The sequence below is a fragment of the Physella acuta genome, unplaced genomic scaffold (genome assembly GCF_028476545.2).
Source record: "Physella acuta isolate Inbredline_101_S28 unplaced genomic scaffold, ASM2847654v3 ptg000405l, whole genome shotgun sequence".
Lineage (NCBI taxonomy): Eukaryota > Metazoa > Mollusca > Gastropoda > Physidae > Physella > Physella acuta.
In genome coordinates, this window is record NW_026731924.1 from 532936 (window position 1) to 558184 (window position 25249).

At 40.2% G+C, this 25249-nt stretch overlaps 1 protein-coding gene across 5 annotated transcripts; it reads left to right on the forward strand.

Annotated features, from left to right (window-relative positions):
• On the forward strand, positions 1 to 24899 carry LOC131942415 (insulin receptor substrate 1). Of its 5 annotated transcripts, none has more exons than XR_009386755.1 (14): positions 1 to 455; positions 1707 to 1869; positions 2626 to 2938; positions 8327 to 8466; positions 8682 to 8824; positions 14384 to 14446; positions 15262 to 15342; positions 16036 to 16125; positions 16836 to 16921; positions 17082 to 17189; positions 18228 to 18377; positions 19770 to 20012; positions 20159 to 23779; positions 24079 to 24899. XR_009386755.1 is itself a non-coding variant. In XM_059302291.1 (13 exons), the coding sequence occupies exons 2-13, from the start codon at positions 1741 to 1743 to the stop codon at positions 23512 to 23514; spliced, it is 4902 nt and encodes a 1633-aa protein (XP_059158274.1). In that variant the 5' UTR covers positions 1 to 455; positions 1707 to 1740; the 3' UTR covers positions 23515 to 24899. The 5 variants fall into 5 exon arrangements, 3 of the variants coding, with proteins under 3 accessions (XP_059158274.1, XP_059158275.1, XP_059158276.1); XR_009386756.1 differs by lacking the exon at positions 24079 to 24899 and having other exon boundaries at positions 20159 to 23612; positions 23707 to 23723; XM_059302291.1 differs by having other exon boundaries at positions 20159 to 24899.
• Positions 24900 to 25249: the final 350 nt, after the last annotated feature.

Here is a 25249-nt window from a genome sequence, read left to right on the forward strand (position 1 = left end):
AAAATGGCGACGTCGGAAATATACGTCCTTGAACGAAATGTATACTTTTAAGTCGAACTTAGTGCACTCGAACTTAGAGCTACATTTTGCATATTACGCGTACATCACATTTGCTACATTAAAAAATTCTGCCTAACATTGTAAATTTATTAAAATATATAGAAATGAAAAAAAAATTGCTACTCCTATTTTAATAATTATTCATTTAGAATTTTGTTTTAAATGCCAAAGTGACAAGTGTGTGTTGTAGACAGACGATTGCTCCGAGACAAGCCTTGTGGCCTGTGGACGGCTGTCTGCTAAACGTTGTTAGGATGATCTAATTTACATCTAGATTCTAGACTAGATCTAGATTATAGTAAATTGAGTTCGTTTGATGGAATCATTTGATTATCTACAGTCAAGAGTCTCACACATGTTACAGAGGAGGATTTATCCTAATGTATTTTTTTAATGTATGTTATCAGTTATTGCCTCTTGGCATGCTTTCTGAGTTTCTCAATTCTGAAAATTCTAAGTACTAGATCTAGATCTAGAATCTAGATCTAGATCTAGACTTATCTAGATCTCTGATCTAGATCTAGACTAGTTCTAGATTTAGTCACTTAGTGTATATTGTAGATCTAGACTAGATCTAAAAGTTAAAGTAGATATCAACTATCATCAAGACTAGATCTTCTAGCTAGAATCTACCTATCTAGATCTACATCTAGTTCATCTAGATCTAGATCTAGATCTAGACTACATCTAGATCTAGATCTCTAGTTAATAGTTAGTAAGTTACTAGATCTAGATTCTGATAATAGTATAGTAGTATAGTGTATAGTAATACAATATACATTGGTTTCAAGTACAACTGACTACTTGTCTACTACTGACTAGACAAGTTAACTGTTTAACTTTTAAGAAATTATGAAATACAGAAACAGGTAGACTCTAGGCCTATTTTTATAATTTGTACTTAGTACTTAACTAACTTTTGTACTATCAGTACCATGCTCCCAGTGGTCTTCCTCTTTCGCTTTCCTTGTGGAGTCCATTTTTTAAGCGCTTGGTTCGGGAGTCTTTTTCTTTTCATGTGAAGGACATGACCCAGCCATCACAATCTCCTCATTCGTACTTCTAAGACAATGTAGTTTAAACCTGTCCGTAGTCATATTTCCTTGTTTTGGGATTTTGTCGTCCCACTTTATCCTGAGAATACATTGGTCTATTTTCTTGTTTAGTTTCCATGACTCTGCAGCATAGAAGAGGAGTACAGAACATACATTGGACTTGTAAATTCTTATTTTGGTTCTCTTTTGTAGTGAGGATAATTTCCAGATCTTAGCAAGTCTGTTGAAAGCCAGTGCTACCATTGCTATGCTGGTGGCTATTTCTTTCTTGTTGCTGCCATTTGTTGAGATATAGCTGCCGAGGTACTTTTAAGTCTTCGGTATGTCCTATTTAATGTGCACTAAATTTTATAAAAACAATGTAGTATATATTTGACATTGTAAAAGCCTAGATTCTATATATTTTTGAAAGAACTGGTTTAAGGACAAGCTTAGAATTTCTGTTGATATGCAAACATTTTGAAATTATTTTTTTTTCAAATTTCTTGAATAATTGGCTCTAAGTAAGAGAAGGTTCTGCTTAGTGTACCTTTGATTTAGCTGGATCTACATCATGGGTTCTGTGGTTAACATATTTATTATTTCTTTCAGCTGTTTAACCCCACCTTTTACTGAATGATTGCAAATGCCCCACGCGGCTCAGGAAGAGACACATTTCCACGCCCAAACTATGGATTTTGAAAGGTCAAGACACCATATATTTGAGCGACCAGGCTCTGACATAAAAAAGACTGGACTGTTGAAAAAGTTGAAGGTTAGTTTCAGCTGTTATAAACAATCAAACCGATCACTTGATAAATGTTGTGTATGAAGTCATCAGAGTCATCTTACTTAAATTTTAAAATACACTATTTCTTGATTTACAGTATTCTATTGTAAAGTACATCCATTGCCTGTTGACTACCCCCAAAGTAAAAACTGAAAGGCCTCATGTTTTGGTCTGGGTGGTAGACAATTGCTGGCTATCCCTCATGTTATGCACATTGCTAGTGCTTTAAATTAACACAGCATTCAGATCTAAATTCTTGTCCTTTGTTTGGTATTTTAACCACTTGTTTAAAATCTTATCTAGTAACATTACAAGTGTTTCATTATTTTATCTAAACTGTGTTCCATGTATGCTTTCTTGTATAGTAAAGATTCCCATTGCATGATACTTTTCTTTAGTGTAATGACTGTTTTCATGAAGTACCAAAAAAGGCTTACGTCGTCGGCATGAGGAGGGTGGGTTTTTTTTGCAGGGGAGATTACTCAGAGTTGGAAAATTTTAACAGCTCAACTATACTTGTGTGGTAGTTTATAAAAGATTTACAGTTTGTTATCTCAGGTGATAGCTTTTGGCAGTTGGCTGATACATGTTACTCATCTCAGACTGGTACTTGTTTAATCAAACTTTCACCACTCAACTGAAAAATTGATCACAACATATTAGACACTGTACTCCCTGCTTGTTTTACCCTAGAACATTAGAGGAAGAGCCATACTCTAACACCTTATTTCTCCCTAACAGACAATGAAAAAGAAATTCTTTGTCCTGAGATCAACCAGTTCCAGTGGGCCTGCAAGGTTGGAATATTATGACTCTGAAAAGAAGTACAAAGATGGGCAATTGCCGAAACGCTCTATTCAACTGCACACTTGCTTCAACATTAACAAGAAATGTGACAGTCGCCATGGAAAGTATGGAATAATTCTCTACACCAGTGACGACTGCTTTACTGTTTTAGCTAATTCTGAGGAAGACCAGGATGATTGGTTGAGTATTTTGCTGGAGTACCAAAATGAATATCTGCCTGATGGGGATATGCACAAAGAACATTACGGTCAGTACATGAAGATAAATACTTGTTTGGTGTCTTGGAATATTTGTTGTCTCAGAACTGTGTCTGTAAATATTTATTTGTTGTTGTCTAAGATTTGTTTTTAAATCTCTAAGATCGGTCTTTAATTAAATATTTGTTTGTTGATGTCTAAGATCTGACTTAAAGATTTTTTGTGTGAAGTCTCAGGTCTGTGTCTTTAAATATTTGTTTGTTTGGACAAATTACTGCCATAGCATCCTACAGAGCCCTGGCGGTTGAGTGACCCAGTGTGCCCAGGGCTCCCCTGTGAGCAATATGGTTCCTACATTTATTTTAAAGAGTCCCATATACTATGTATATGGTGGGCTACTATAATCAATGACTAAATCAAACAAAGGTTGTCATCCTTCACCCCAGCAGTAATGTTCTCTTGGGCACACCAGATTCCCCTGCAGCCATTTTAGCACATGGCAGTGGCATGTGCTAAAATGGCTGCAGGGGAATCTTTTACACTTGATTGGAGAGTAGATAAACCCTTAACACATAGAAAAGAAATCAATTGTATGGTGTGGGTTATGATAGTTTAACAGTGAAAGTAATACCCTTAAAAGTCAGTGTCCGGTAAAAACTGTTCACCTCACCAACTTTTATTTAAAAAGTGGTTGGAACGCCTTTTTTGCCAACTTAAATTAGGATTGGTGAATTCATTAATGATGCTATACTTAGATGAGAAAGCAAGTTTGTAAATACATAATGTATGATTTCTCCAGGCATGGTTAGAAATAATGCAATTATTTCTTTGTATTTAAAATCAGAGACTTGTATACAATACAGCTAGCCTGGATCCATTTTATTAAAGAGAAGCAAGTACCACAGATTCTTATGTGTCTATCTGACCAGTAAAATAACATAGGATAGTAGTGTGTATGTTTTAAGGTGATCATTATTCCTGTGGACCCCTTGTGGAGCAATCAATCATACTCGTTTATGGGAGATTCCTCAAAGCTGGGCCTATGACATTCCGGCTGCTTCTGTTTCACTAACAACTAACCCTTTCCAAGTTAGTTTAGGCTTATCTACTTTCCTCTTTCCTTGGAGATTCCAATCTAGTGCCTGTCTGGTGATGGGGCTACTCGTTGGTTTAGAAACTTTGTATTACTTTGTCAATAGGGTCTTGCCAAGTTGTTTTCCACAGTTTGGTATTGGTCATTTTTTCAGGCCACCTGATGTTCAGTATGGTGTCTGAGGCTTCTGTTAATCAAAGTCTGATGTTTATTAGTTTTTGTTACCCTCCATGTCTAAGATCCATAGAGGTGAACAGATTTCACATTACTGTAAAAAAGGTTATTTTTGGAAAGCTAGACAGTACTTTTGACGTCCAGGTTGTGTGGAGGGTGTTGAATGTGTACCTGGCCTTGCTGATGTTCTCGTATGCTCCCTCATCCTTGCTAGATGTGTAAGGTGATACTGTTTGGTAACAATTTTACGAAATTAAGAAAAATATATAACCAGACTCTCTGTATTTAAAATATATTAATAAACTTTTTTTTACTATAAAATTAACACATTGAACCATGAGGTTCAAGAGATGAGGGTTTGATTATTTTATAACCCTCTTAACCTGTAATTTTCATATAGTAACTACGCCAACTAAACCAGGTACCACCTTTGACCAAGTATAAATACAACGACTGATACTGCTTTGATGATCGACTGCTACTGAAAATCCAAAACTTTTAATGCACTAAATTGCAATTTTTTTCTAAAGACACAACCGAAAAACGGGAGTAATCTCCCTTAAACTTTCACGAATATTCTTATATAACACTGGATGGCAACTTGGGATATAGACAATAATTTTAATCCCTTTTTAATTACTTAAACTTTTAAAAATAGAATAGAATCTCGTAGAAAAAAGAATTGCGCTCCAAGTGAAAGCCAAACAAAATGTGTACTATAGTGTGGAATATTATTAGTACTTTATAAATTCACATGCGTTTTTTGAGAAATCAGAAATAGTGTAAATTACTACTTCCGGTCAATGGAAATTATAAAAATTTGACAGAAGGCAGAGAATTAGATCTTTTACTAACGTGAAAATTCATGTATCTATCTGAAACAGTACACACACACAGACATGCGGAGAAAATTGCAAAACTGTTTTTCCGACTCAGAGAGGTGTAAAACGTCGATCTGTGAAAATCTTAGATTTTTTCATGATTACAATACTTCCTCTATACCTCGTATACGAGGACGTAGAAATGGACCAAATTAGTTTGGACAGAAAGTTAAAAGTTATTGTTGTTATTCTTGGTCAGTATCACTATAAATAGACCAGTTTTTACTGATTCTTCAACCAGAACAATTTGTTCTGCATTTGTTGTTGACGATATGCAGGAAATCAGTACAAATCTGCAAAATCATTTGTTTTGTTAATCAGATTTTAGTTCACTGTTTCAACACACAGGCACATATATACTTTGTAAGTTTGCCCTGGGGCAGTAACCTCTGACACATGGGGTCAGCACATTTGGCATCCTGCACAGGGCTAAGGGCTACTACACTGTTTTAGGGGGTGTCCTCCAGCGATCTATGTGGGTGGGTGTGGTGGACGTCTGTGTAGGTGGGTGGGTGTGGTGGACGTCTGTGTAGGTGGGTGTGGTGGACGTCTGTGTAGGTGGGTGGGTGTGGTGGACGTCTGTGTGGGTGGGTGTGGTGGACGTCTGTGTGGGTGGGTGTGGTGGACGTCTGTGTGGGTGGGTGTGGTGGACGTCTGTGTGGGTGGGTGTGGTGGACGTCTGTGTAGGTGGGTGGGTGTAGGTGGACGTCTGTGTGGGTGGGTGTGGTGGACGTCTGTGTAGGTGGGTGGACGTCTGTGTAGATGGGTGGGTGTGGTGGACGTCTGTGTAGGTGGGTGGGTGTGGTGGACGTCTGTGTAGGTGGGTGGGTGTGGTGGACGTCTGTGTAGGTGGGTGGGTGTGGTGGACGTCTGTGTAGGTGGGTGTGGTGGACGTCTGTGTAGGTGGGTGGGTGTAGGTGGACGTCTGTGTGGGTGGGTGGTGGTGGACGTCTGTGTAGGTGGGTGTGGTGTGGTGGACGTCTGTGTAGGTGGGTGTGGTGGGCGTGTGTGTTTGTGGGTGTGGTGGGCGTGTGTGTTTGTGGGTGTGGTGGGCGGGTGTGGTGGACGTCTGTGTAGGTGGGTGTAGTGGACATGTGTGGGTGTGGTGGACTTCTGTATAGGTGGGTGTACAGAGGCCTACCTAGGGATTAAAAAAAATTAAGTTTAGAAAATAGACTGCCACTCGGCTTTACAGACTGATAAAACTGTTTTCTACACAGTGAGATACAAAAACTGCTCTGACAGTGACTGGTAAAAAGCGTCCCAAATCACAACTAGTGGAGGCAGCGCTTTATTTGCAACTTGAATAACTAAACATGATACATGGGGTGGGGGTGGAACATGGATGGTTCGCCCCGGGCGCTATACCTCAGAGTGGGTAATGAAAACATACTAATCTGCATCTGTTGACAAAGCAAATTGCTGACAGCTATTGTAATGCTCCGTTTTTAAGTGAAGGCACGGGCATAGTTTTTTTTTGTGTCGTCGGGACGTTGACCTGTGTAGACGCGCCTCGGTATTTTTTTGTCGGGAAGCATCTAGTGTTTCTTCCAGACTTTTTTTCTCGGGGGGGGGGGGGGGGGGCGGACACTGTTAAAAGTATATATTTTCTATATAAATTCCATTTCGTTCAGGGGGGGGGGGGCTCCGCGAAGATGCCTGGAAGAAACTCTGGAAGCAGCTTGTACCCAGGGAGGGGGTATTGCGTGGCGGTACCGTCGTATTTGATAGAGGGGCCATGAGAGCTCACGACTTTCAACCCGAAAGCCGTGAGTTCGGTAACCAGAAACCCGAAAGCGGTGAGTTCGGTAACCAGACTGTACTCAGCAGCTGTTGGAGATCTGTGCTGGGACTAGGGTCCGGCTTATTTTTGACTTGAGATGGAATACGTCATCTGTCTACCGCCGCCACATCATGATGATTCCCCCCCCCCCCTACCAGTACAAAGCTCGGCTAACGGCGAATGAATGCAGGGAGCGACGTACCCGCCACCTGTTGTCTGCTGACCTTGTTTGTTTGTTTATTACCTCATGCTATGTCACGTCTAAAAGGTCGTTCAATACTTTAAAATGCGGGGCGGGTGGGTGATCCACTCTCTATCCTGTAGAACTAGGACGCATCTGGGCCATCCATAGAGTCACCAATCTGGGCCATCCATAGAGTCACCAATCTGGGCTGCGGGACGTGTGTACTATCTAGCCTTCCACTGGCCTTGTTTACATCCAATGTTGATGGCGGACTTTGCACCGGTACCCGCCACTGCGCATGACCACACGTCCAAGTTGGATGTGGTTGTTGTTTAGCAGCACCATTCGTGCTAAATGTTAGGCCTATGGGAACACACATCGCTCCTGTTTAAAGATAACTTCCGCCATGATGTCTCAGGCTATTTTTAGCTTATTTACGTGCCTTAAACAGCTGGCCTCTGTTTTCTAGGTCGCCGACTTGGAAATTATTTTCATTGGTCCGTAAACGAGGAGTGGAGGGAGGGAGGGGGGTTATGTTTGTGTTGGTCATACGTGAGGGTGCATCTTCGTAATTTGTTTTTAACCACGGGGTTCACGTGTACACTACAGACACAAGCCAGTGTGTGTGAAGAGGGAGGGGCAGCCGGCGGCAGGGCCTGGTCATGTCTCTAGTCACGTGATTTTGTCATGTGGGACACTGACCGTGATGTATTGACCTCTGTGTTGTGGGTTAGCCACCACTAGTCGGTGGCTGTGGTTGATCACTGCTGGGCCTAGACTTGTTTATATAACTCAGGTCATATTCCACAAACAGACTTATTAACACCCCCTCCCCCTCAATTCATTCAACATACTCCAACCAGCTTCATAAAGGTTTAAACTGTTTAAACTTAAATAATCAAAGAACAGTCAGATATCGCATGCTTTTGAATCAATCATTTGTGTGAAGTTTATGTATAAATGGCATGATTAGTGTCCCATAAAGATGTAATTTCATGTTATGTTTTGGTAAGATGAAGACAATGCTATTGTGACAGTCTGTCAAAATATTCCCTGATATATTAATGACACTTGGTGCCACATAAGTTTGTTGTTGATGTATGTTACTAACATTGTAAACACATGATACACATGAATGCTATTCATGTAATTAAACATCTGAATTATTAACATTTGATGCATCTTATTTATTGCTGCTTCTGTTATAAGCTATTTATGTCAACATGTGTGGTATATCATGTCTTATTTATTTGTTTATTATTGCTTCTGTTATAAGCTAGCTGTTTATGTGTGGTATATCTTGTTTCATTTCTTCATCCATAGAACATGTTTGGCAAGTCACTTTGCAACCCAGAGGTATAGGTCAAGGTAAAGGGTCAAAAAGTCAGTATAGACTTTGTCTGAACAGCACTACTGTGTCACTGGTTAGGACCAATTCAATCCAGCCTCAGTACAGTATACAGGTGAGTTGGGTCATTAACCCCAAGTGCCCCCCCCCCCCACCCCCCAGTCAGGTGGAAAAGGTGGAACCTAGGTTCATTAACCCCAAGGCATACTGGGATTATTGTTGACTTAAGTACTTTAAGAAGCAACTTCTTGAGAGAGAAAAAAGCATAATTTATAGATAAGTGAGAGAAAGTTGGTCAGAGACTATCAAAGCTGGTTTTTTTTCTTACAGTTGGTAACCATTCGCTCTGTGGCCCATAATGATTGCTCCTTTAGGTTGGAAGTTGGCAAGTATGCCCCAACAGGGGAAGGGGAGCTTTGGTTCACTGTTGAGGAGGCTAGTGTAGCCAAGGATATACACGCCACTTTGTTAAGGTAAACTTTTGCATCTTTAGATGTCCATTTTGTTAAGGGCAACTTTTGCATCTTTAGATGTCCACTTTGTTAAGTTAAACTTTTGCACCTTTAGATGTCCACTTTGTTAAGGTCAACTTTTGCATCTTGAGATGTTCACTTTGTTAAGGTAAACTTTTGCATCTTTAGATCCACTTTGTTAAGGTAAACTTTTGCAACTTTAGATGTCCACTTTGTTAAGGTAAACTTTTGCATCTTTAGATGTCCACTTTGTTAAGGTAAACTTTTGCATCTTTAGATGTCCACTTTGTTAAGTTAAACTTTTGCACCTTTAGATGTCCACTTGGTTAAGGTAAACTTTTGCATCTTTAGATGTCCACTCTCCACATGCTTTTATAACAACTATCTATATCTACACATAACTTTTAGATTGTACATGCTATATCTACATCTTATATTTTTTTTTACAATTATTCTTCCTGCTCCACCTGACACAAAATGTCATCTTCTGTTGGCCCCACTATTTGATGCCCTACACCAAATGCCATCTTATGTTGGCCCCACTATTTGATGCCCTACACCAAATGCCATCTTCTGTTGGCCCCACTATTTGATGCCCTACACCAAATGTCATCTTCTGTTGGCCCCACTGTATTATGCCCTACACCAAATGCCATCTTCTGTTGGCCCCACTATTTGATGCCCTACACCAAATGCCATCTTCTGTTGGCCCCACTGTATTATGCCCTATACCAAATGCCATCTTCTGTTGGCCCCACTATTTGATGCCCTACACCAAATGCCATCTTCTGTTGGCCCCACTATTTGATGCCCTACACCAAATGCCATCTTCTGTTGGCCCCACTATTTGATGCCCTACACCAAATGTCATCTTCTGTTGGCCCCACTGTTTTATGCCCTACACCAAATGCCATCTTCTGTTGGCCCCACTGTTTTATGCCCTACACCAAATGTCATCTTCTGTTGGCCCCACTGTATTATGCCCTACACCAAATGTCATCTTCTGTTGGCCCCACTATTTGATGCCCTACACCAAATGTCATCTTCTGTTGGCCCCACTGTTTGATGCCCTACACAAAATGCCATCTTCTGTTGGCCCCACTATTTGATGCCCTACACCAAATGTCATCTTCTGTTGGCCCCACTATTTGATGCCCTACACCAAATGCCATCTTCTGTTGGCCCCACTATTTGATGCCCTACACCAAATGCCATCTTATGTTGGCCCCACTATTTGATGCCCTACACCAAATGTCATCTTCTGTTGGCCCCACTGTATTATGCCCTACACCAAATGCCATCTTCTTTAGGCCCCACTATTTGATGCCCTACACCAAATGCCATCTTCTGTTGGCCCCACTATTTGATGCCCTACACAAAATGCCATCTTCTGTTGGCCCCACTATTTGATGCTGTCACAGACTGTATTATTATGTATCTTTATTATATTGTGTTTTGCATGAATGAAGAGTACCTGGCTAGCGGAAGGACTGTCTGAGCGATCGTCATGTGTTTTTCCGTGTTTTGGGTGAGATCGCTCATTGACGTAAGGGGAGAGAAAGTGGTGAATAAAAGAGAGAGAGAAAGGTGAACGGGTGTTGTGTGCTAGGACTTGGGACTGGAACGATGGCAGTGAATGTAAGATGTCTCCATGACTTGGAGTCGTGATTATTATTTGTACCTATATCAGTTGATCTTCAAATATGGATGTACCACGGATTTATCTGTACATAGTGTAAATAAAGTTGTCATTTCAAGTTGCCACTGTTGCTCGGGTTCCTGTATGAAAGCTAACCCACAACAACAAAGAATACATGTTGTTACATATGGTATCAGAAGTGGAGGCAATAAAGTGATGTTGCTACATTGTATTACTGTTACTTATGATGTCACAAGTGGTTGAAGAATTGGTGCTACATATGTCAGAAATGGAGATATTACAGTCTGTGGTCTTCCACTGTTTACCAAGTACGTCAAGTTCTTGAAAGTCATCTATCTACACTCAAGTCAGAAGGGTTGCTGTAGTCAAGTCAGACGTTTAGTTCAAGTCAAGTCATCAACGTGATAATTTTTATCACCTTATTTCGATATTGTCTCACCAATGTCGAGTAAATATCGTCTGTGTGTTTTTTTCTGTTTGGATTTAGCCGATCAAGTCTTAGTGTTTCTTTTCTACTGTTTGGATTTAGCTGTTCAAGTTTTTTCTGTATGGATTAGCTGTTCAAGTTTTTCTACTGTTTGGATTTAGCAGATCAAGTTTATTTTTGTAACTGTTCCTAACTATTTTTGTACTATATATGTACTATGAACTTTTCTTGGATTACTAGATGTCTCTAATCAACTGAACAAAGCCAGAATACAAGAAAGGGTATTGTAAATTAATTAACATTTATCTATTGTCAACTAATGAATTTATATTTTATGTCATAGAAAATATATCAAAATGTCATGTTTTGAAGAATATCTAGCACTAGCGAGGGCGCAAGGCATTAAGAAGATGAATAAGCAGATAGCCTGGGCAACCAATCGACTTGAAAAAGACATAGAAGAAGCAAAAGAAGCATGGGACGAAGTACCAGAACAACCCCGACGAGCCCATGGAAATGTATTGAGAGAACTAGATGATATGATAGAAATAGTGTGTAATAGATCAAGAGCTATTACAGACATGCATAAAGAAGAAGACATTTCAGAATTAGATAAAGTAGAAGAGACTGTACAACCAAAAGGAAAGCGGAAAAAAAGAAACAGAAAACAGAGAGCAGATAAAAGGGCTGAAACAATGGAAAAACAAGTTGGCCTACATGAACTAGCATATGAACAAGAACTATTAGAAATGAAAGCTATAACAGACACAAATGAACCAAAATTAGAAAGTGAACAGACAGAATTTAAAGCAGAACTTGAAGAAGTAAATATTGGCAACCTTTGGAATGAAGAACAGAGTAACATAGTCCAGGAAGAATTGAAACCCAAGGAAAAAACAGAGGTTGAACTTACTAATGATTTAAAGGTGACAGATACATTAGAATGTCTTAAGATTGACTCTTTATTAAATGATACGCAGGTACACGAGAATATTATTGAAAGTTGTATCACAAGTCCATCAGAGAATGGCAGTCAAAATGATTTAATAAGCCCATCAGTGAATGGCAGTGATGATTTAATAAGTCCATCGGAGAATGGCAGGAATCATGATAAACTAATGATGATTAATGAATCAGTGAACTTAATAAGCCACAATGAAGAGAACGTACCTATTGAAGATTTACTTCGAAAATTGGAGTCAAACTATAAAAAGGATATACTAGAACTCAAGGATAAATTTAACAAAGAAATGGAGAAATTAACCCAGAAATTTATGTGTGAACTAGAATCAATAAAGAAGCACAAGGAAGTTAAGAAAGATGAAAAAATATCTACAAACTACGATGTTAATAAAAATGCACAGAATGAAAGTAAAAGAAATGTAGCAAACTTTGAATACAGTCACCATGTTAATAAGAATGTCATTAATGTCATTAATGCACAGAATGAAAGAAAAAGAAATTTAGCAAACTATGAATACAGTCACCATGTTTATAAGAAGCCAAAATCTAGATGTTTTTACTGCGGAAAAACAGGTCATTACCAAAATCAATGTTGGCATAGGTTGGCAAATCAGAGAAGAAACAATTATGTACACAGAAAGTCATGTGAGAAATACAGTAATTTAAGGAATAATGTATCAAGTTCAAATCAGAATAACAAAAGTGTGAATAGGTATACTAATGGAAGTTACCGACGCAACACATATTATGAGAGGCCAAAGCAATGCCATAATATTTATATTGAGTTGGTTGATGAACCAAACGAACGTACACAAAGTAAGATAACTACTGACGTTGTTCAGAAACCAGAGGAGAATATTAAAACAAATGAAGTAACACAAGTTAAACGAAATCAAGGAAATGATTATGGTAGCACAGCTAAAAGCTACAATTTGAGGGAGAGATGGCATACAGGTCATCGTCAACTGCACGAGAACGATTACTCATGCTATAGAGGATGCTAAGATAAATTATCAATTGACAGTTTATTAATATTATACAGTCTGTAACTGTAATATATAAATATCAAATAATGTGTTTGAGTAAACATAAATTGTGTACTATATCTAAAGAATGTAAACTGTATTATGTTAAACCTATTCTATACTATTAAACGAGTAAAGTAAATCAAGTAAAAGTTAGAGACTATTTATTCCGCATAACAATAAGACGGAAGTCTCAATGTATTGTGTATTAGTCAATACCTGTGTAAGGCAAGAATGTGATTGTGTTGTGACCTAGATTTGTCTGAAATGGGTCAACTAGGGGAGACAACAAAGTATATTAATCATGCGTCGTAATAACATGCCTTGATGATAAGGAAGTTTTTTTTACCACATAGGATATAGTTATTTAAATTATGAGTTGAATCAAGTCTTTGATAATTTCAACTATGTATTATAGTTTGGTAATTTACTAAACTCATTGATCTTGTTTATACTACAATTACTGGGTAATTGAAATGTTTTTCTTTCTCATATTTGAATATATTACACATAATGCTTGTGCATTAGTCTACAAAGAATGTATTTTCCATGTTTTTTGAGATGTATAAAAAATTTTATTGTCTGGCACATGATCCTGCCCTACTAATATTGTATTTATAAATTTTGTTACACAAAATTTTATTCGAAGGGGGGACGTGTCACAGACTGTATTATTATGTATCTTTATTATATTGTGTTTTGCATGAATGAAGAGTACCTGGCTAGCGGAAGGACTGTCTGAGCGATCGTCATGTGTTTTTCCGTGTTTTGGGTGAGATCGCTCATTGACGTAAGGGGAGAGAAAGTGGTGAATAAAAGAGAGAGAGAAAGGTGAACGGGTGTTGTGTGCTAGGACTTGGGACTGGAACGATGGCAGTGAATGTAAGATGTCTCCATGACTTGGAGTCGTGATTATTATTTGTACCTATATCAGTTGATCTTCAAATATGGATGTACCACGGATTTATCTGTACATAGTGTAAATAAAGTTGTCATTTCAAGTTGCCACTGTTGCTCGGGTTCCTGTATGAAAGCTAACCCACAACAACAAAGAATACATGTTGTTACAGATGCCCTACACAAAATGCCATCTTCTGTTGGCCCCACTGTTTTATGCCCTACACCAAATGCCATCTTCTGTTGGTCCTGCTGTTTTATGCCCTACACCAAATGCCATCTTCTGTTGGCCCTGCTGTTTTATGCCCTACACCAAATGCCATCTTCTGTTGGCCCCACTGTATTATGCCCTACACCAAATGTCATCTTCTGTTGGCCCCACTATTTGATGCCCTACACAAAATGCCATCTTCTGTTGGCCCTGCTGTTTTATGCCCTACACCAAATGCCATCTTCTGTTGGCCCCACTGTTTTATGCCCTACACCAAATGCCATCTTCTGTTGGCCCCACTGTTTGATGCCACATAGACAAATTACCAAAAGGAAAACACTGCTACATGTTAATTACTGTTACCACTTTCCCATAGATTCATGAGCTCTGTGGATAATACATCATCATCATTCCGTGTGAGGAGTGGAAGTCATAACAGGTGGGTCATTAGTTCACTTTTTTTGCAAACTAGCATACCCATCATGCATTGCTGCAATCCAGTTTTACCTACCTGAGTCGTGACTAAACATTTTATATATCGAGTTACTTAATTTTGTTTATTTGCGACCATGTTTTGTGAAACTGAGTTATTGAAAAGTAAACAAAGCCAGCACCATATATATATATATATATATATATATATATATATATATAATTTGCCGTATTAGATTGTTAGAACTACCGCCCTGAAGCCCTAGGGTGTGCTGTAAGAAAGAGTTGAGTGTACAATAATTACCCTCAGATAGCCACTGGAACATTTAGGGTGTCCAACCACACTCAACTACCTGAAAGCTAGGTGACGACCCTGGTCTAATGTAGACATTGGTTTTAGTAGCTCTTTACAACGCAATTTGGTGACATAGTGTTATGTGGGGAGCCCTTGGGTGCTCTTGGTAACACAACAACAGGGTGCCATTAACAATTATAGCAGCCTACCTTATCCACAGTGTATAGCGCTATCTGAAATAAAGAACCATTGTGCTCATGGAAGAACCCTAGAGGTTCAAGGTCACCTGTGCCAAACTGCCCTATCGCTAGGACCTCAGTCCTCAAAAATTTGAATACTTAACAACTTCCCAAAGTCTCATGGTGATCAGATGAACTGTGTAGGAATGCATCAAACCCACCACTTTCATTTATATATGTATAAACAACATATCTTTTTTAGACATGTGGAAATCTGGATTCATGTTGGGAAATGTGGGCACAAAACAAAAACTACTCTCATTCATTGAAAGGTTTTTTTCTTTATAGCCCTGCTAGACCACGAACAACAGAGAATCGTCCAAATTCATATTGTCCATCAGACACAGATAAACTCAACAGTCCAGTCAAGTAGGTCACTGTATTGATTGCAGACAGCACAGAACAGCTAGGACACTAAGTGGTAGCATGTTGATAGCTAAAGTAACAAGACTGACTTAACGGAGAATATCAGACAATTAGCATGTGATAGCTAAAGTAACAAGACTGACATAACAGAGAATATCAGGCAATTAGTGGCTCCCAGAAAAATGTGTAAGCGGAAAAACACGCAAATATTTTGTGGAAAAGTGTTTCATTATGCTACAATGGTGATTCTTTACTAATGTCTATAAATGCTTGATTTAAGGAAACAAAAATGCCCTTGTAAGTTTTTGATGCAGTTTTCCTTTTGCGCATCTTTCCGTCACCACAATTAGCATGTTGATAGCTAATGTAAAAGGCATAAAGTGTGTAATAGTTAGCAAACATTCTATGACAGCTACAGGTGGACAGTTAAATTTAACAGATTAGTATGCAGATTGTACAGGTCAGCGGGATTAGTCACACAGCACATGGGCACTAGATGAACAGGCAGATCACATGACAGCTGAACACATGACAGCTGAACAGATATTTTAAGTTTTCATAAACTTTGAAACCATTATTGAAACTTTGTTGCTTTAAAAACCTTAGGCTCATCCCAAATCATCTAGTAGGTTATTTAATTAATTTAGGTAGATCTTAAGTCAGCTGAAAACTTTGTAAATATCTAATTTGTTTCAGTCCACAAGAAAGTTCCATACGGCCTCGCACAAACACTGGGGAATCAAGAAAGTCCTACTCTCTTCATGAGGATAATTTAACTTTTAAGAGGTAGTTCACTATTTTTGAGTAGCATGGTATTTGTAAATTTGTGTTATTGGATGAGGTCAAATAAGTTTCTTTTTAGTAGACCTAGCTATTTGTTGGGCAGATGAAGTCGAGTTCATGTTTCTTGACCTCTACATATGAATGGATAGCATGGTCAGCACTATACCCAGCATTCTCTAAATGGATAGCATGGTCAGCACTATACCCAGCAGCCTCTACTTTGTGTCGGTAAATCAGATGCCCATCAGAGCTGGGTGGACTCAGGGATGTCTGACAGTCACAAGTCTGAACCTAAACCCAACCCTAGACCTGTTGAGGAATGAAGCTGGTAGACTCAGGGATATCTGACAGTCACAAGTCTGAACCTAAACCCAACCCTAGACCTGTTGAGGAATGAAGCTGGGTGGACTCAGGGATGTCTGACAGTCACAAGTCTGAACCTAAACCCAACCCTAGACCTGTTGAGGAATGAAGCTGGGTGGACTCAGGGATGTCTGACAGTCACAAGTCTGAACCTAAACCCAACCCTAGACCTGTTGAGGAATGAAGCTGGGTGGACTCAGGGATGTCTGACAGTCACAAGTCTGAACCCAACCCTAGACCTGTTGAGGAATGAAGCTGGGTAGACTCAGGGATGTCTGACAGTCACAAGTCTGAACCCCACCCTAGACCTGTTGAGGAATGAAGTAATGAACTGCATTGTTTTGTTCCAGAATCTCTAGCTCTGAGACATCAGATGGACACATCAGTATAGTCCCTGAAGGAATGAACCCTCCCACCTCACCTGGGCAGTTAGATGGTAAGAAACTTAACATATTCTCTACCAGCATTTCTGTCTTTTCATTTTTAATGGAATAATTGTTGCATATGAAGCAAAATATAATAATAATAAAATATGTTTCAGAGTTATGTAATGAAGAAATTACAAGAGTGTTTTTAAGTTATCTTTCTATTCTCAGAGGATATAAGTGTCTACGCACAAATGGATATTGGTCGTAGTAATCCATCAACACCACCGACACCCTCTTACTTTCAGATGTCAATACAGCCTCTACATCTACAGAAAGGTTAGCTTTTCCCCCTTATTAAAACAATACTACTCATAAGTTGTATCCTTAGTTTTCACTTTTCAGCTTCAACAATACCAATAATTTACACACACAAATTTCTTCCATACTTTTCAGAGCACAACTCAACTATTACTAATTTTTGTTTATTTCAAAATTATTTTCTAATTTTCGTTAATTTTCTAATTAGTTTATAATTTTTTATTTCCTAATTATTTTCAAATTTTTGTTTTGTTTTTTCCTAATTAATTATTTTTAAAATTTTATTGCATTGTAAAACTTAAATATTATTGTTTACATTTTATTTTCTACTTTTTAGTGTTAAGGAAATTGCAATTGTTGGTTGATAAAACACCATTAAAAACAGTTTTCTTTCTCATTTATATTTATACAAGAGCATGTGATATAAAATTAATTTACAGACGTTTATATTGATGCTGAAGATTTTTAGGCTAGCTAATTAAAATCTAATAGCTTATCATCCTTTTTTCACTTCAGAAAGCTCTTTCCACTTTGGTCTTTGGCAACTTTCTTTGCATTTCTCCAAGATAGTTGTTTTCCTGCTGTGCACCTCTATGTATACTGTTTTCTTTTCTCCTGAAGTGTCCGATTGAGCACAGTTGTTGTAATTTACTCTGGTCTCATCCATAATATTGGCTCACCCAGCAGCATCTCCTTTCTTCAATTATAATGATTGCATATAGACAACAAAAGATTTGTTTGTTATAATAGCTTGAACATGTTGCTAATGTTCCCCACCATTTACTCTACACAAATCAGTCTCCACCTAGGCAGCATTCACCAGCTCAACTCTGTCATCACAACTCGTTATCTCCCCTTTTGCTATTGTATTTAAGTGGTCTTTACATTTTGTTATTGACTAAGTTCAAAGCTAAGATCACTTACATGGAAAGTTTGATACAAATCTCTGGTATAAATGGATTAAAATGATTTATTTTGTGGCCATATTTTATAATATGATTGTTGACCCAAAAAAGTTGCCCGCCCATGCTATATGAGTAACTTGTATGTTTTTAGGTGAATCAAGTTATCTGCCCATGAGCCCACACCCAGTGAGCCCTGTACAAGAGCAGTATATGATTCACCACGTGAGCGCCCCACTACCCACCCACGCTTACCCTGAGCCTCATCACCCAACACCACTACCCACTGTTAGAGAATGTGGAAGTAAGCATTGCATTTTATACCCAGGCGCAAACTTTGAGTGCGACAAAAATTGTTTCTTGGGGTCTATGACACATGCTAGATAAACATTTTTCCATTAGCCATTTGCGCAAATTGTATCAACTGCCTTCAAAGATTAAATAATCTTTTAAATAAGGTAAAACCTGTAAAAGGAAAGTTTCTTGCTAATACAAGAATAAACATAAACATGCTCTTAAAAAAAGAAGACAATATTGTTTATAGTAATATAGATATAAATTGTATGTTAAAAAAGTTAGAAATTGCTTTTTGTTGTCATTAAAAAAGGAATTTTGTCTTTGTTTTTTAGAAAACATGACTCCATACTAATCCACATGAAAGATTTTTCAATTCAAATGTGCCCAAAAATTTTAATTGATAGTCAGTTGGGAAAGATAGCTCATTATAGATTGACTGGGAAAGATAGTCAGCTCATTATAGATTGACTGGGAAAGATAGTCAGTTCATTATAGATTGACTGGGAAAGATAGTCAGCTCATTATAGATTGACTGGGAAAGATAGTCAGTTCATTATAGATTGACTGGGAAAGATAGTCAGCTCATTATAGATTGACTGGGAAAGATAGTCAGCTCATTATAGATTGACTGGGAAAGATAGTCAGCTCATTATAGATTGACTGGGAAAGATAGTCAGCTCATTATAGATTGACTGGGAAAGATAGTCAGCTCATTATAGATTGACTGGGAAAGATAGTCAGCTCATTATAGATTGACTGGGAAAGATAGTCAGCTCATTATAGATTGACTGGGACAGTCAGCTCATTATAGATTGACTGGGAAAGATAGTCAGCTCATTATAGATTGACTGGGAAAGATAGTCAGCTCATTATAGATTGACTGGGAAAGATAGTCAGCTCATTATAGATTGACTGGGAAAGATAGTCAGCTCATTATAGATTGACTGGGAAAGATAGTCAGTTCATTATAGATTGACTGGGAAAGATAGTCAGCTCATTATAGATTGACTGGGAAAGATAGTCAGCTCATTATAGATTGACTGGGAAAGACAGTCAGCTCATTATAGATTGACTGGAGCTATCAGATACTCTTGTTAGTTGTACTTGACTTTTTTGTTGCACATGTTTTTATATCAGGCAATAGGCTTTCAGGCAATCAGCATGAAATGGCAAAAATACCATTTTGGGAAAAAAGACTTTTAAGCATGTGTCTACTGCCCATTTTTAGCACAAAAAACAATTATGGCTGTTATTGTCAATTATATTTTATGAAATGACTGCAAATGTCAAGTATATCTTTTTTGACAGGACAACTACTATTAAGTTTAATCTTGACTGTTTCAACAACTGAGCTTGACAGTAGAGACTTACACAGCAGCTGATTGACCTATTGTTGCAGGTAATGAAGGCTACCTGCCAATGGACCCCAGCAGTCCAGTCAGCTCTACTGGTGTGCCCCGCCCAGAGCCTGCTGTCTGCATGCTGCTGGATGACACAGCTGGGCTGCCCCCTCGCACCTACTCTCTGGGTAGTAGACCTGTGGCCAAGAAGGACTCGAGCTACATAGAGATGGGCCCTAGGTCAACTGGCAATGACATATCTAGAGCCACAAGTGCACCTCACATAATAAACAACCACAAAGGTGGGTCATTGCTGCAGGTTTCTCTGTGGCTGCTGTATGTCCAGATTCTCCCCTCCCCCTATATGTTCACTCTCCCCCTCTTCCACAGTATATCATTTGTGACTGTTACTTTTGATTGAGATGACATTGTTTTTTTCCCTCTATAGTGCGCCAGAAGACAGAGTCCCCCAGTGCAAGCCCTCTGAGCATGTCTCTGAAGTCAGATGACTCTGATTCCTTTATGGAGTACATGTCCATGAGACCCAGAACTGCCAGTGATAGCTTCAACTACAGACAGAGAGCATCTAGTTTTGGGATGCAGCCTCCAACAACTTGTCGCCCTAGGTCTTCCAGTCATGGGCAAGGCACACGGCCTATTATCAAGTTTGGAAAGTTAAAAGCTGAACAGGCGCGGCTAGCTCAGGAATCATATGGCCGTTCTCAGGATTCTTCTCTTCATGGTTCCTTTGATTCTTTGAGAGTCTCCAGTGAAAGCTTGCGCAAAAGCTCTGAGGGTATGAGGAAACAGAGCGGGTCAAATGCTAGTGATTATGCTGACATGAGGGGGACGCCCTCCCCCCAGCTAAAGCCTGTCTCTTGTGAGCTGGATGGCTACGTGAGCATGGCCCCAGGAGGCAGGAGAACATCTCCTCATCGGGCCCGCACTGACTCAAGTGGCAGTGGCAGGCGTCCTGACAGAGTTGGCAGCCAGACAGAGCAGCATGGCAAGCAGAGCAGTGACTACACGGAGATGTCCCCAGCCAACACCTTGGCCAGCAACTCTGGGGACTCTTACATGAATATGGACTACACTTGTAGGCCAGTGGCCCCCTCAACTGGCAACCAGCAGAAAGATTCAGCTTATATGAACATGGACCTAGACTCTAACAGATCGGTCAGCATGGAGAATGTGGACACGTACATGGTGTACGAGCCTTCCCACAGTGCTGGCAACAAGCAGAGGACAGGTTCTGTAGGCTCCAGAGACAAGAAGGTGATCCAGCCGAGAAAACCCTCATCCATGTCCTGCTCATCTACCTCAGCCATGATCCAGCCCACTGTCTCCACCTCCACACGCACCGGTGGCAGCAGTGACTCTCTGCGCAAGACTTCCCGCCAGGCCTCCATGGAGAAGTCTGGCAGCCTGGGAAAAGATTTCAGAAAGAAGAGTGGCTCTATGGGGAGCAGGCCAGCGAGCTACCGGCTCCCCCCTGCTGCTGACCACTTGATCCCCCTGAAGAAATCTGCAGCCTTACCAGCAGAGGATCTGAATGATGAGTACATTGAGTTCACTCCCACTGCATCCAAGGCTGCCACCCCAGCCAAACTCAGCCTTTTCAGTTTCAGTGATCATTCCCAGCCTCTGAACTCACCACTGGATGCCCACAAACCCTGGCCCATTGGGCATCATCAGCAACAAGCAACAGCTTCTTTTTCTAATATGAGGGCGCCAAACTTGGCTGGCAGCGTCCATCCCACTGACCAATCAGAGACTTACATTGGCTACCAGCCTGGGCCTAGGGGAAAAGATAGCAAGCCTGTAGCAGAATACATGAGTTTTGAGCCTGCGCCTAAAGGAAAAGATAGCAAGCCTGTAGCAGAATACATGAGTTTTGAGCCTGCGCCTAAAGGAAAAGATAGCAAGCCTGTAGCAGAATACATGAGTTTTGAGCCTGCGCCTAAAGGAAAAGATAGCAAGCCTGTAGCAGAATACATGAGTTTTGAGCCTGCGCCTAAAGGAAAAGATAGCAAGCCTGTAGCAGAATACATGAGTTTTGAGCCTGCTCCTAAGGGAAAAGATAGCAAGCCTGTAGCAGAATACATGAGTTTTGAGCCTGCGCCTAAGGGAAAAGATAGCAAGCCTGTAGCAGAATACATGAGTTTTGAACCTGCGCCTAAGGGAAAAGATAGCAAGCCTGTAGCAGAATACATGAGTTTTGAACCTGCGCCTAAGGGAAAAGATAGCAAGCCTGTAGCAGAATACATGAGTTTTGAACCTGCGCCTAAGGGAAAAGATAGCAAGCCTGTAGCAGAATACATGAGCTATGAGCCATCACCAATGACTGGTTCAAACAAGCCATTTTCCCCAACACCCGTAGTTTCTTACATTCAAAGTTCAGGAGTTGAGAAGCTCCAGGTGAAAGTCATTCAATCGGGGCCTGAACCAGCCATGTCTAATGCTACTCAAAAATCTCACCAAACCAACACAGCCAATGGAGTGTCATTTATGAACAGTAAAACTGGTCCTGAACCAGTTGTATCCAGTTTGTTAATGCAGTCTAAAAATAAACCAGCAGCAGTTGTGAGCAGCGGTGGCCTGCCATCAAAAGGTCAAGCTGTGCCTGATGTTGCAACCAGGCAACAGACTGTGGATAGCTCAGCACACACCAAGAACAAAACTGGTAAACCTACTCATGCTGAGGACAACCCTTATCTAAGCTTTGACCCTTGTGTTGCAGCAGAGAAGACAATGTGTGGGGGTCTAGAGAAGGTTCTAGATCAGGGCAAGTCAGCTCAGTTCCCAGTGCTAAGTGTGGAGGTGGGCCAAGGAAACTCCCCTCAGCCAAGCAAGTGTTCTGGCATCCAACACCACCCCCACAGCTACCAAAGACAAAACTCAGCCCCACCCAACACAAGTTTCTGCCCAGACTCCCCCGCTGCCTGCCATACATCCAGCCCCACACCTGTGGAGCCCCAGTGTCAGGCAGGTTGCCCGGCTCCCATGGAGTCTCCTGACTGGGAGAACTCTGTCAAACAGCCCAAGCTGACAGGACAGGAGAACGTCAAGAGACAGAAACATCCTAGTGGCTCCTCTGCTGCTGACAGCCAGTCCCCAGCTAGACACAAGCACTCGAGCGGATCCTCTCAGAAGTCAAACAGGTCTTCTGGGGACTGTGAGAAGGGAAGTAAACCAGGAAACACAAAAAATAAGAAAAGGATGGCAAGTGGGGAGAAGTCTCCAGCCAGCTCCATGTCCAGCCGTAGTGTTGAGTTCTTCTGTGGGGAATCTGGCTCAGCATTCAACTTGGAGTCTAAAATAATTCCAGTGGAGGCAAAGATAGGCCAGAGTTTGGGCGACATGAGTGAGATCATTGAGGGCGGGCGCAGCTTGCCAGGTCTGGTGTCTGGACTCTGCAGGCCAGGCAGCACGCCCTGCATGCAGAGTCTTGACGAGGTCAGCTACAAGTCATGTGACCCATGTGTCAGCCTGGTGGGCACCTGCAGGACCAGGCACAGCATCTCCGACCTGGGCAACTACCAGCAGTCCGAGACCAACCTCTCCAACAACAACAACAACACTGACAGCTGTGCCAGTGAACCCGCTCTCAATTACGTTAAAGTGGAAATCACCTCCAACGAGGGACAAGGGGATGGCCGCAATAAAAGTCGCAATTCTTCTGATGCTGACGAGAAGCAGCCCCCTCTTTCCTATGCCCAAATAGATTTTGTCAAGTCACAGAGCTTGAATAAAACTAAATCGTTATCATTAGGTAGTTCAGGGGACAACTTTTCCAAATCATGAGGGTTATCAATTGATTTATCCAGCCAAATGTGAGGTCATTAGTTTATGTAACCAGTTAAATACATGGTCATTAATTGATGTAGCCAATCAAATATAAAGTATTTGATTGATGTTGTCAATCATGTGAGGTCATTGTTTGGTGTAGCCCATCAAATGTGAGGTCATTGGTTGATGTAGACAATTAACTGTAAGGTCATTGGTTCATATAGTGTCACATAGCCAATCAAATGTGAGGTTTTATTTGGTGTAGCCAATCAAATGTGAGGTCATTGGTTGATGTAACCAATCAAATGTGAGGTTATTCAGTGTAGCCAATCAAATGTGAGGTTATTCAGTGTAGCCAATCAAATGTGAGGTTATTCAGTGTAGCCAATCAAATGTGAGGTCATTGGTTGATGTAACCAATCAAATGTGAGGTTATTCAGTGTAGCCAATCAAATGTGAGGTTATTTGATGTAGCCAATCAAATGTGAGGTTATTTGATGTAGCCAATAAAATGTAAGGTCATTGGTTGATGAAGCCAATCAAATGTGAGGTTATTCGGTGTAGCCAATAAAATGTGAGGTCATTGGTTGATGTAGCCAATCAAATGTGAGGTCATAGATTGATGCTGCTAATTATCGTTAACGTCATTAATTGATGAAAGCAATCATGTATCCCAGACTTTGATGGTTGAGTACTGCCATATTGATATTGATGTGGAATGGTGAGTTTGTGTGTACACAGATTTTTTTCTCTCTCTCATCATTGGTTTGTATGAATTTTTTTTAGTAATGAACTTTTGGTGTACATGTTTTTACCAGATTTGTGATAAATTTTAAAAAGCGCTGGCTACTGAAGGCTAGAACAAACAGAGCTGTCACCAGAGCTCAACAGACACATTTTTGTTCAGTAGTTTTCACCAGTTCCTGAATTTTTTAGTCACTTGTGATGTTGTACATGGAAGCAGATGGTATTTAATTCTTGTCAAGTTTCATGTCCACAGCAAGACATGCTTGTATGATAGAACTGTTGTGTAAAGGTTTCATGTCCACAGCAAGACATGCTTGTATGATAGAACTGTTGTGTAAAGGTTTCATGTCCAGACATGCTTGTATGATAGAACTGTTGTGTAAAGGTTTCATGTCCACAGCAAGACATGCTTGTATGATAGAACTGTTGTGTAAAGGTTTCATGTCAAGACATGCTTGTATGATAGAACTGTTGTGTAAAGGTTCTCCTGTTGCGGATGGGTTGCCTGCTGGTGTGGCCGTCTGTGTACTTGTTGACATCCTACCTGATTTGTCACCTGTCTATGGAACCATGTATGGTGCAGTGTGTCCTCTTCTTGTTACATGTCATTGCTGGCATTCAAACTAAGATAACATTAAACCTATCAAAGATGATGTTTGAGTTTATTGTTGGCCAGAAGACTGCCTAATTGTACTGCTTCACAATCAAGACAAAGATGTAAGTTAGGATCTTGCCCTCCCAAGGCGTTCTACTCACTAAAACTCAGGATGGCTTGTTTTAACTGGGGCCATGTTGATTACTGTTGGTGATACATTTGACTTCAAGACGTGGTGAGAACTCATTTGACATTTGGGCAGAACTGTGATCACAGTGTTCCTCGGATGTGAAGGGATATTTGGTCAGCATTATGCCCAGTCGCCTTTACTTTCCCATCGGATTCAAACTCGAGACTTTTTGGTAAAATGTCTAGCTCTCTACCACTAGGCCATACGGACTCTTGATA

What these genes read in the sequence shown, in the direction of transcription:
- LOC131942415 (XM_059302291.1), top strand. Translation starts at nt 1,741, where the DNA reads ATGCCCCACGCGGCTCAGGAAGAGACACATTTCCACGCCCAAACTATG. An exon ending in TATGCACAAAGAACATTACG is followed by an intron (nt 2,939 to 8,326) that starts GTCAGTACATGA and finishes CTTCATCCATAG; the next exon opens with AACATGTTTGGCAAGTCACT. An exon ending in GATAATTTAACTTTTAAGAG is followed by an intron (nt 16,126 to 16,835) that starts GTAGTTCACTAT and finishes GTTTTGTTCCAG; the next exon opens with AATCTCTAGCTCTGAGACAT.